Genomic DNA, 12273 nt, shown 5'->3' on the forward strand with positions numbered 1-12273 from the left:
TATATATCTCAGAAAATCAAAGTCTGCACGATGGTCTTTTTAATGTGAGCCTGGTCCTACTGAAGGTTTCTTCTCTCCTGTTCACTTCTCTTCATTCACATTTTAATGCTTATTCATGGACTTGAAACACAAACATTGAGATTAGGAATTTATTTATTGTATAGGAACAGATTTGCAAGTCACTGTACATCATACATTCCTTATTGACAACACAAGCCAATCAATCTCAATTTTGGTCTAAAAAAACCCCCACTATTTCATTAATAGTACAGTTTAAGGTTTCTTCCCAATCTACATGGACTTTAAATATCCGAGGAAACTGTTAAGGAGGGTTAACCCAGACACATTTTTATCCAAGCATTATTTATCAGTACTTTAGTTAAAAAAGAAAAAGATGGAGGTTAGTGTGAAGAATCTGAAACATCAAGGATCAAACATCAAGACAAGGATGAGACTCCCCACACCAGCCCTTAGGGGGAGAGATGAAGTTACAATATACTAACTGCTATAATCTGTCAAAATAGATATTAATAAATCATCTGGAAAATAGCTATATTAATATGTCGATAGAAAGATTTTTAGGATACTGTAGCAATGAGCTGTTACTGTGAGGAAAGGTTGAGGGTGTGCCAAGTCTCATTTGTGACAACAGAGTAAATACTTGATCTTTTAAATCCATTGAATTCAGTGCTTATGGAAATGCCGTAAGCACCTATGTTGTCAATAAGAAGCCAGTCTCCAACATGTAGCTCAGGAATCAAGTAGTTGTCAACGATTTTGTCAATGTTGTGGCAGGTCGGACCCCAGATGACTGACCTGTATCTCTTCTCATCGTTGTCCACAGCCTGCTCACGTCACCAAAAACAAAAAAGTACTCTCACAAATTATTTTTCTCAGGTGGCAATACTGTAATACTAAATAAAATCCTAAATTAAGTTCGCCGGAACTAAGTCACCCGTTGTTATACTTTTAAAAGCACTAATATCAAAGACAACAAATTTGAATATTTTTTACTTAGTGATTTTTTGTTATACTTACCCTGTGAAGGTAGGGTGTAACTTCATTCTTGTCTGTAAATTTCAGCACAGAATTTAGGGAGCCAAACACACCATCACTCAGGTAGTACATCATCAGTTTCTCAGGACTTTCTTTCTCTGGAAGACACCAATACATCTCTTAAAAATCATTTTCCACCCGTAGATTCCAAGCATGTTTGGACCACGTCACAGGTCAGTGCAAAACAAAACAAAATTCTCTGAAACACCTATTTCCATTTTGCTGACAATGTTAGACAGTTTGTACTCAGAAATTAGGATTGCACTTATACTAGGCCTGTTCAAAGGTTTCTTATATTTAAATCTGCCATACATGTACAGTGGTGGACAAGAGAATTGGAAGATATCAAATAAGGATGAAAATATAAACCTTTTTGCATCCAAAACATGATTTCATGTCATGATGTTCATGAAATCTGCAGATGTTTGTTCTAAAGATGAAATATGTCCAATGCAAGAATGTTTTTGATAATGGCAAAGTCAACAAAATGAAACCGTTTGTATACACTTTATTCTAATTTAATAATACAGTAATGCATATAAAAAGACAATTCAACAAGACCAACTTAAACTGCACAAATATACTGTATTCTAATGCAAAGAAAAAAGAAGACTTGTATAGTCAATTATAATGATGTGCAGCGTGTTTAGGTTGGCTCAAAGGCCAACTAAAAACATACCTCCCTCTTTTCTCATATCCTCCATGATGACCCTTTTAGCAATGACGTTGGCTGCAAGTGTGAAGGTTGAATCCACATAGTACCGACCTGGTTCTGCAATAACCTGCACTCCACTTTCAAATGGGAAATATTCATCAAGTGCTCCATTGATGACTTCTGAAAACTAGAAAGGTAAAACACCAAATATTTCAGTATTTCATCAGATGTCCTGGACACGAGGACCAAGACCATGTCCAGCTACATCAACAGGATCTTCTGTACCTCTTGAAGAGTCACTGGAAAGTCTTTCCCTGAGAAACCTCCACCAATGTCCAACAGACTGAACTGGAAGCCCAACAGTTTCTGAAGGAAATGTCATCATCTTACAACAGCTTTCAGTGAAACTCCAATGGACTTGTTCCAATTTCATAAAGAATAACACATCTTAAAAGTGTGTTAAATAAATATAAACCAATTAAATAAATATAAACCAATTCAAGCAATATTTTTCCTTGAACACAATACATGGTATCAGCTTTACTCTTTAATTGTCCTCATTAGTTTTTAGAAAAACCCTTCTTGTTGAAAGGACTTGAATTGTTACCTTTGACTAAAGTAGTCCTACTCTGTTCGAGAACACAGAGAAAAGGAAGTAACACAGAAGATGCCAGTAGTAATGAAGAGTAATTTTTATTTATAAGATGACCTAGTGTTGTTGCAAGAGAGTTTAATTCATTTCTATTATGTCCTCTTACATAGATTAACATTAAATACAAATATACCTTATACTACCTCCAGACCAAATTACCCACTTTCACTTGTATTTCATACATAATGGAACTCATTATGTGAGAAATTAAGACTTAAAACTTGACATCACTTACCGCTGTGTCAAAAACGCTTCGGGCATCAGCAATGGCTTGTCTGAAAGCCAAACTTTGACTGCATTTAGAGCCAATATGAAAACTCACGCCAGCAACTTCTAGGCCCAGCTCTGCAGCACATTCCAGCAGCCTACTAGTTGTGCTGAGTCCTGCTCCAAACTTTGAGCTAAGTCTGTAGAAGGATGACGAGTCATCCACTGCAATTCGGAGTACTAGTCTGGAATGATATATTCAAAACTCCATTTCCTGTGTGTATTCAATTTATCAATTGTGACATATTAAACCAAACTTGGCAATAAAAAAAAACATGTAGCTTAGTATCATGAAAGAATAACCATTCTTGCAGAAATTTAAGGTGAAGAAATCATCTGAATCTATACATATGTGTAAATAAAAAATGCCACTCTTAGTAGACACAATTTGGGACTCCCAAAGTAGACACATTGAAACTATTTCAAATGCATGCATGGGATGGTCAGACATTCCTGTATCTTCCCTAGTGTCTCCCAAACTCTACTCTGGACCTCAGTGAAAAAGAAATAAAGAAATTATTTTGTGAAGCAGCTCATCCTTTCAATTTCAAAGAACAGTAAACTTACCTCCAGGTAGTTTATCACAAGAGAAATGTTCTCTGTGTGTCTGTGTGTGTTGTGTGGTGTGTGTGTGTTTGGTGAGGATGAAGTTTTGATCACCCGCGCTGTTCGTTCACTAGACTCAGAGTAACCACGCAAACAACTGGAGTCCTTTGCAAAGGGGGAGCCGAGCAGCAGTTCAAGCTTCCTCTGTCAACTCCGTCCGTCTGCTGCTCGCTCACCTCTTTTATTGGTGCAAACAGAATGGGTGTCTAAACAGGATCTCATAATTCATTGTCTTCTGACATCTTTACAAACTTCTCTAATCCTGACCAACAGGATACGTCTGAGTGCTGAGCTTAAAAGTAAGCAGCTTCAGCACTTTTACGACACTCTCATGTTCTTCTTTTCCTATCAACATTCCTCAAACACTCAAAGTCTACATACAATAGCATTTAAAGATAATACTAATAACAACAATAACAATAATCCTCTCACACATTTCCCTCCTGTTTATCGTTAAATGCGTCTAGATTTTCGTCATCAGTATTACATCTTTACATTTTCATGAAATTTCAATGCATTACGTCATTTTCCTAGAAACACATTTCTTACACTCAGAATTCAACATGTGTACAGCTTAAGACATCTTGAACATTTCTTTTACATCTTGTATTACATTGATCCATTCTTCTTCCGATTCCTCTTCATCGTCGTCCAGTAGAGATTGTTCTTCCACCTGCAGCATAGTACTAGTAACAACTGATCCCACGAGCCGGCCAATGCAACCCCGAACAAGAGGTACTAGCCTCTTTCTGTCCCTGATTACCTCCCTCCTGTCGGAAGTTCCAAAGGCCAAAACTCACGAGTCCTGCCGTCACAGCACTCACCACAATTAGGAAGAACAACTTCATTTCCTTTTAGAGCCTCTTCACAGGTTCCGACGGGGTTCAGCCGTTGCTGGACCTATACAGGCCGTCAGCCGTTTACGGACAGTCCGCCACTGCTCCCTCGCCTTCACCTGGAAGAATTTTCTGTTTCTTAAAAGGGAAAGGTGTATCCACGACAGTTTCCCATCCACTCGAACTGCAGTCTTTGTGGTCAGCTGTACTTGATAAGGACCTTCCCATCTAGGCGTGTTCCACCTCTTCCGCACAAACTTCTTCACCCACACGTAGTCGCCCGGTTGAATGGGTTCCTGGGGGGTGGAATCTGTGGAAGACACAGGACTAGGCAGAACATTTACTGTATTCACACATCGGTTGAGTAATACTTTTTTCAGATAATCTGCTATTGTTTCCTCAACATGTTCTAACTCATTTGTTGTTGCAAAGTATGGTAGGCAATAAGGCCGCCCATATAATGCTTCAAAGGGTGTGATGCCTGTTTTCTTGTGTGGTGTTATGTGCATCCATAATTTCACCAGGTCGAGACAAAACATCCAGTTCTTTCCTGTCTCGTCCATACATTTCTTCAGTCTGTTCTTAATAGTACCGTTGACTCTTTCAACCAACCCTGCACTCTGAGGGTGGTAGGCGCAGTGGTTCTTCAAATCAATTTCCAAAGTTACTCCTACAGTTTTCACTATCTCATTTACAAAATGGCTTCCATTGTCGCTCCAGATGACCTTCGGGATGCCAAACCTGGGAATGATTTCTCTACATAAAACTTTTGCCACTGTCAGTGCATCTGCTTTTGCCGTGGGGAAAATTTCCACCCACCTAGTAAATCCATCTAACACTACTAGACAATATTGTTTACCTTCACATGGTGTTAGCTGAATAAAATCTAGAAAAACTGTGTGAAATGGATGATTTGGTAATGTGTGTAGTGCCTGCAGGGGCCTTATGCTCCCTGTGGGCTGTGTTTTACACAAATAGCACATTGTGAACAAAATTTTTTAAGTAGGTATGAAATCCTATAGTATAATAATGTTCATTAACCATCTGTACCATCCCTCCTGAGACATGGCATGGCCCATGGCTCACTAATGCTGCCCATTTATGCATATTCCGGGGAAGGATTGGCTTGTTTCCTATGGTTAATAGTCCTTTATCATCCAGTTTGGCTCCTCGCTTCTTCCACATGGCCTTTTCCTTTTCTGGAGCACTTTGTTGCATTTCTTTCAGAATATCATTATCTGCAGGTTCTAGGCTAAATGAGTCTTCCTTACCATTATCAAGAAGTGTGTTGTTATTTGCTGCAGCCTTTGCGGCTTTGTCAGCAAAGGCATTGCCTTGTGAGACTGCGTCTGTGTTGTTAGTATGTGCAGTGCATTTACATACAGCTATTTTACGTGGCTGCTGTACTGCAGCTAATAACTTTTTTAACAGTTCTGCATGCATGACCGGTTTGCCCATCGAAGTTTTCATCCCTCTCAAATTCCATTGTTGAGCAAACACAAACAGCGTGGAAAATGCATATTGACTATCTGTGTAAATGGTAACATCTTGTCCTTTGCTTAGTTCACAAGCACGTGTGAGTGCGACGAGTTCTGCAGCTTGAGCAGAATAGGAGGAGGGAAGTGATTTCGCCTCCACCACCTCAGTTGCTGTGACTACTGCATAGGCAGTTCTAGTGCGTCCACAGTCATCCTTTCTCGATGATCCATCCACAAAGAGTATCCGTCCTGTAGTCAACGCGACATCACTAAGATCTGGTCGCGGCAGGACCATAATGGAGACCTCATCCAGGCAGTTGTGCTGGTGTCCCTCTTCTGTGGTGGGTAGCAGCGTCGCTGGGTTTAAGGTTGTGCAGCGACGAATCGTCAGATTCGGCTGAGACAGCAACACTGCCATGCAGGAAAGATGACGTGCGGGCGACAGGAATGCTATCTTACTTTGTAGCAGCAGTATTGACACTGCATGTGGAACTAGCAAAGTTAGCTCATGATATAGCACCACTCCTGCGGAGGCTTTTACTGCCTCAGATGCTGCCACCACTGCTTTAACGCATGGCGGGAGTGCACAAGCTACGGGATCTAGCTTGTGGGAGTAGTAGGCCACTGGCTGCCTCTTATCTCCGTGCTTCTGCAATAAAACTGAAGTCATAAAGTCACCCTTGCAATCTACGACCTGCTCAAAAGGCTTCTGATAGTCTGGCAGCTTTAACACTCCAGCACTTACAAGGGCCTGTTTTATGTACACAAATGCTTCTTCAGCTTCAGGGGTCCATGTTAACACATCAGTCATTGCTAAGGGATTATCATACATCAATGCTTGTAAAGGGGCAGTTATTTTCGCATAATCTAAGATCCATGATCTGCAAAAATTCACTAGTCCTAAGAATGACATCATCTGCTTCTTTGTTTTTGGTTTTGGAGCATCAAGTACTGCTGTTTTCCTCGACTCAAGAATAGCTCTTCCATTATGTGTCAAAACATGGCCCAAATAAACCACTTCCTGCTTCACCAGTTGCAGTTTGCTTTTGCTTAATTTATGGCCTTGAGAGGCTAGCCAGTGTAGCAATGCTAGCGTGTCTGACCAACAATCTGCCTCTGTTTTTGACGCCATGAGGATGTCATCCACGTAGACGAGGATTTGACTTCCACACGGAGGTTTAAACTTAGCTAATGATGACATCATTACTGAGAAAAGATTGTGGGACTCTCACAGTAGCCCTGAGGTAACCTTGTCCAGGTATACCTCCGTCCTTGAAACGTAAATGCAAACCAAAACTGGCTGTCTGGATGTACTGGTACAGAGAAAAATGCATTGGATACATCGATCACCGTGTACCACTGATGTTCAGGGTTTAAGTCATTCAGCAGAGTGTATGGATCTGCGACTAAGGGAGACCTAGGGACCACTGCAGCGTTTACAGCTTGCAGGTCCTGCACCATCCGCCAGCCGGTAGATGGTGGTGACTTCCTTACTGGAAATAGGGGTGTATTTACAGGAGACTCAGGACACTCTCTGATGACTCCTGCTTTAAGCAGTGAGTTAAATATCGGAACAATACCCTCCTGTGCATCAGTCTTAAGGGGATATTGTCTCTGAAATGGTCTATAATCTGATTTAGGATTATTTTTACAGGTTCTGATCCTTTTATAAGACCTACATCTGCAGGTCCTTCCGACCATAATTCAGGGGGAAGCTCTTTCAGCTTCTCCTCTTCCTCTGCGTGAGGAAGATGTCTTCTTCTCATGAACTCTGGTCTGTGAGGTGCGTTGCTGGATGTGTCAGCAACCACGCTTTAAGGGGAATACGCCACACCTGGAACTGATCATTAAAATCAACCTCACCCTTAGGCCTATAGGGCAGGCTGCTCCAGTGTTTTACGTCACTTCCCAAGTCTTGCCATCTTTTCTTAAGCGGTTTAGCAATAGAAACATGTGGTACAGAACCTGACACTTTGAATAGCGCTGCTGCTTCGGCGGAAAGGCTTCCTGCCGTGCAGACAGCGGTCTGACCACACACATATAGATGCATAATTACAATCATTTGTGGATCTTTAAGTTTAGCAAACTTCTCTGCATAGCTTGATGTGCCGTGTGAGTCTGATTTACAGAATCCACCAGTGCGCTCCACGTGCATGGTTACATGCAGGTCAGTTTGATTGTGGAGCTGGGCTTCAGGCTGTAAGTATGACAGAGCTTTACCATATAACATAGTGATTGGGTCAGAGAATGGAGGGGGCTGTTTTTCAGGAATGTTGAGTGACCAGTATTTACTGCACGTCCCTCCTTCCCTTACCCACAAATCAACCATTCTATCTACAGACCACATCCCTTCGGCTGTGGTACGAATCATCAACTGAAGCTGAGAGATAAGATCTCTTCCTAATAGATTTACGGGACATGTGGTGGAGATCACGAAAGGGGCTTTAAGTGTGATTCCACTTACAGGGTCACAAACATCTACAGGAACTGACATTCTTTCTTTAGTTACGAGACCATTTGCTGATCTCACAAAAATCTGTGTAGAAGTTGGCTTTAGAGCTATTGGATCTCTAATTACTGATTTACCTGCACCCGTGTCTACTAAAAATGTTAAAGAATTGCCTAACACGGTCAGTTGTATTTCTGGTTTGCCTTCAGCAAACAGGAAGATGGTTTCTAAATCTAAAACATCTTCTAGGTCATCTTTTTCAAATTGGTCAAATTTTGTGCCTGATTTGTTTTAATTTTTGTGACATCTTTTTCCAGTTCTAGTCATAGCTGAGGTGGATTAGAACCTTGCTGCTGTCCCCTATTATATCTCTGGTCACGTTGTTTCTTTCTGCAATCACGTTCCCAGTGTCCAAAATTTTTACAATAATGACACTGATCATTTTCACGGGAATTGCCTCCTCCTCCCCTTCCGCCTCGGCCTCGCCCACGCCCTCGGCCTGGGAAAGGATTGGCATTGAAAAACATGCCTGTTAACTGATTCTTACTTTTTTGGCATTGTCTTTCAGCATGCATAGCATGTTGTTCATAGCGGCCTAGGTTACAAATTCCAAAATCAACTAACTGTCTCTCTACCCAGGTTTTTATCTCTGATTTTGATCCCCCATGTATAGCTTGCTTTAACTGCTGTTGGTAGGGACCTTCTGGATCTTCCGCATACAGAATTCCACTATTTTTCCGGAACACATCTTTCATTCTGATACTATAGTCTTCAAAACTTTCGTCAGTCTTTTGTCTTGTGGCCGTAATGGCGCTGTAGTCAGCTCGTCTGGTAAAAGTAGTTCGCATGCGCTCGTACAGTCTGTCAAGTCTGTCATTTAGTTCTTGGCTGCCAGGCTGCCATGGTTGTTGAGTGGCTGGATCCACTGGGACCCAATCTCCTCTAACAGTGCCCCATTTCTTGCCATTAACGCACATGAGGACTTGCTGGGTTCTCTTTTTCTTGATTTTGTTTTTCTCTCTTATTTTGATTCAGTGAGCCAGAGGTGACATTGTGTCAACCCCACATTTACTCTTGGATGTTTCTTTCCATATTCTATTAAATCTTCTTTTAATTTTATAATATTGCCTGGCCTGTCTAAGTTACCATCCCAATCGAACTTAGTCATCCACAGCTGCACATATGAGCATGAACCTGGATATTTGTCTTCCATGTGTTTACATGATGCTGGGATTTCGAATTCAGCACCTTTTGTGGAATGTTGGTTGCCCATGTTTGCACTTTATTTATCAGTTTTTATGTATTTGAATGGAGACGCCTGATCTCCCGACTGAACAACCCTCAATCCCTACAGGATATCTAGTTCAGTCCCTCCGCCATGGCCTTATAACCCCTCTTTTTTAATCAGGAGAGTATACACCAAGCTTCTACCTCCGAGGAGGCGGGTGTATCTTGCCTCTGCTTCTCTCCTGATGGCCAGGCAGGTAATACCGCGGTATATTCCGTGTAGCGCTTTTCGTGTCTTATACTCACTCCGTTGCCTCTATGGTTTCTCTCTGAGTTGTTTTGGTGCCTTCTTCCCGTCACTGGAGATGGTCGCCCTGGGAGGGACGAAGACCGGCCTTCCGTCAACTCGTGATGAAAGGTCTTTCGATTCGGACGTCTTTTTGACTCCGGCTGCGCAGACTTCGGCGTTCGGTCGTCCCACGGCGCTCCTCTCCAGATCTTGGGATCTGGCTCGAAGGACCAAATTTTGTGAGGATGAAGTTTTGATCACCCGCGCTGTTCGTTCACTAGACTCAGAGTAACCACGCAAACAACTGGAGTCCTTTGCAAAGGGGGAGCCGAGCAGCAGTTCAAGCTTCCTCTGTCAACTCCGTCCGTCTGCTGCTCGCTCACCTCTTTTATTGGTGCAAACAGAATGGGTGTCTAAACAGGATCTCATAATTCATTGTCTTCTGACATCTTTACAAACTTCTCTAATCCTGACCAACAGGATACGTCTGAGTGCTGAGCTTAAAAGTAAGCAGCTTCAGCACTTTACGACACTCTCATGTTCTTCCTTTCCTATCAACATTCCTCAAACACTCAAAGTCTACATACAATAGCATTTAAAGATAATACTAATAACAACAATAACAATAATCCTTCTCACAGTGTGTGTGTGTTGTGTGTGTGTGTAACCCAGAAGGTGTAGCCCATGCTAGAGCCAGGTCAGCCCCAACAATAGAAACTCTTCCCTCGTCCAGCAGCATAGGCCTCACCCCTTGAGTGTCGACAAATTTGCAAATGCAACTTTTGAAACAAAATTTATTGTTGTTATTTTAGTTATTTTACTGATAGAAAATGTTCTTATCACCTGATATACTGGGCTTAATTTGGTACTTTGTTCTGTAGATGAAAAGATCAAGCCGGGAGATTTAGATTTACCATTTGCATTTAGATTTAATATTTAAGTGGAAAATTTAATATTTACATGTAAGAATTAACTAATATATTTTTAACATGGGAAATTATATTATAATTGTTATAATTGTCAAATAAGTAACTTAAAGTAACTTAACAAATTCACACTGCTGTTTTGAAATTGTTTTGAGGCTAAATGTGACAAAATGCTGCTCTTATTTCTTGAATGAGCCACTTTACAAATGGCACCCTGTATGTTGTCATACAACGTTTATAGACTACACTTTATTTCACTTACTTGGCCTTGGGGTGACAACGGGAAACTTTTCGTAATTCCTCTTCATTGTCAAAAGTCATTAAATTAACTCCCTGAGCGCAGGCATATTTAATGTGTGACTGCGGTTTTGTTGTATGTGCATAGATGATGTTTTCAGGTTTTACTCCAAGGGACAGAACCTGACTGATCTCACCCTGTTAAGAAAACATATTTCAGGTCAGCAAACTGAAAAGAAACATTGACAAATGGAGAGAGCATTTAATTGTGGAAAATATTTTCGGGAACCTTGCTTGCACAGTCAAAGCCAGTTCCCAGAGCGTTCAGCGTCCTCAGGACTGTTTCTGTGCTGTTGCACTTGACAGCATAGAAAGGCTTGACTCGAGGCAAGTAGGAGAGCCACTTCAGGTGCATCTGGATCAGAGTGTCTAAATTCAGCACCTGGAAAGGTTCTTCACTGTCCTAAATTGGTAAAGCAAAGCTCACATTTGAAAATGGCATTTTAATCTTAAACTTAAATCTAGAGATTCACTCACCATTGAGTCAAGCTCTTTAATTTTCTTGTCTATGAATCGTGTGGCAGTACTTTCATTGTCTAAAATGTAAACACCACACTTATCAGGCCAAACGTCATTCATGGTTGGTCTCTTTGACATTAATTGTGCTGCAAAAGAAGAAAAACAAAACATAAATAAGTAGATTAAGTCACAGTTTACATTGGAAAAAAAACTGTGTTCACAGCTGCGCTCTAAAATAGAAAAAGGAAGGTATTCCATTCTTTTTACATCTTGATAAAGATTAATCAAGGGGCAGCTGTTGATTACCTGGTAATTCAGAATTCAAAAATGTGCCCAGTACATTCAGATTTCCCTTATTCAGTGTTGTGAAAATGGAAAATGACAAAAGGGAGAGATTAACATTTATCCAGGTACTGCACTTGACGTTGATGCTCTGACTAAGTACCACTATGTACTTTTTATTTCTTGATTCTTTGTTTTTCTTGAACTCAAAGCCATCAAATGTGCCAGTAGGTTCTTCTTGGGTTTTTTTCTACACATGTTCAGCTCCACTGTGCTACAACACTGATAAATATAGTAGTGCTAGAAATCATCCTGTGTTAATGTATTCCTTTTGACATTCCAGAATTTGAGCAAGTGCACATTTGTGTTTGTGCACTGGATACCCCCAAACCACTGGGTTGTTGGTGTGAGTCTCTTATTCATCTCTATCCCTTTTTATTGTCTGATTGAAAGAAGTTCCAAACTATAAACCCTCTCATCATATTTGATGGCCTGATTTTAAAACACCATGTTGGACAATGAGATTGACACTCTGCACATCTGCCATAGTGCACGTGAACCAGTGGTGCTCCACTTAAAATTGAACATGCATCTACTTATAACAAGCTGGGGCATAATCCTTCGCCAGTTGACCATTTAAAGGAGCAATGCAGCCAACAATGTCATGCAATTCACTCATCAGGGGTACTGGCCTCTGTTCCATACTCACCCAAATGATGCTGCATGTCTGCAGTGGGACAGTTTCCCTCCTGCAACACAGAAAGTTAATGACTCAATAAAAAAGAGAGTCAAGA

At 41.0% G+C, this 12273-nt stretch overlaps 1 protein-coding gene and 1 long non-coding RNA gene across 2 annotated transcripts; both read right to left on the reverse strand.

The window, feature by feature from the left end:
- Positions 1 to 276: 276 nt before the first annotated feature.
- Positions 277 to 11338, reverse strand: LOC130520483 (ornithine decarboxylase-like). The gene is made up of 8 exons (XM_057024180.1): positions 11216 to 11338; positions 10968 to 11141; positions 10704 to 10876; positions 2599 to 2815; positions 1997 to 2077; positions 1736 to 1898; positions 1039 to 1154; positions 277 to 845 (listed from the first exon to the last, which is right to left on the reverse strand). Exons 1-8 carry the CDS (start codon positions 11333 to 11335, stop codon positions 603 to 605), a joined length of 1287 nt encoding a protein of 428 aa, XP_056880160.1. The 5' UTR covers positions 11336 to 11338; the 3' UTR covers positions 277 to 602.
- Positions 3340 to 4986, reverse strand: LOC130520484 (uncharacterized). Its single transcript, XR_008948870.1, has 2 exons — positions 4061 to 4986; positions 3340 to 3909 (listed from the first exon to the last, which is right to left on the reverse strand). It is a non-coding gene; the product is annotated as an uncharacterized LOC130520484 (long non-coding RNA).
- Positions 11339 to 12273: the final 935 nt, after the last annotated feature.

The sequence above is a fragment of the Takifugu flavidus genome, unplaced genomic scaffold, assembly GCF_003711565.1.
Source record: "Takifugu flavidus isolate HTHZ2018 unplaced genomic scaffold, ASM371156v2 ctg398, whole genome shotgun sequence".
Taxonomy (NCBI): Eukaryota; Metazoa; Chordata; class Actinopteri; order Tetraodontiformes; family Tetraodontidae; genus Takifugu; species Takifugu flavidus.

What these genes read in the sequence shown, in the direction of transcription:
- LOC130520483 (XM_057024180.1), bottom strand. Translation starts at nt 11,335, where the DNA reads ATGTCAAAGAGACCAACCATGAATGACGTTTGGCCTGATAAGTGTGGT. An exon ending in GAAGCGTTTTTGACACAGCG is followed by an intron (nt 2,078 to 2,598) that starts GTAAGTGATGTC and finishes CATTTCCTTCAG; the next exon opens with AAACTGTTGGGCTTCCAGTT. An exon ending in GGATATGAGAAAAGAGGGAG is followed by an intron (nt 1,155 to 1,735) that starts GTATGTTTTTAG and finishes GGTGTCTTCCAG; the next exon opens with AGAAAGAAAGTCCTGAGAAA.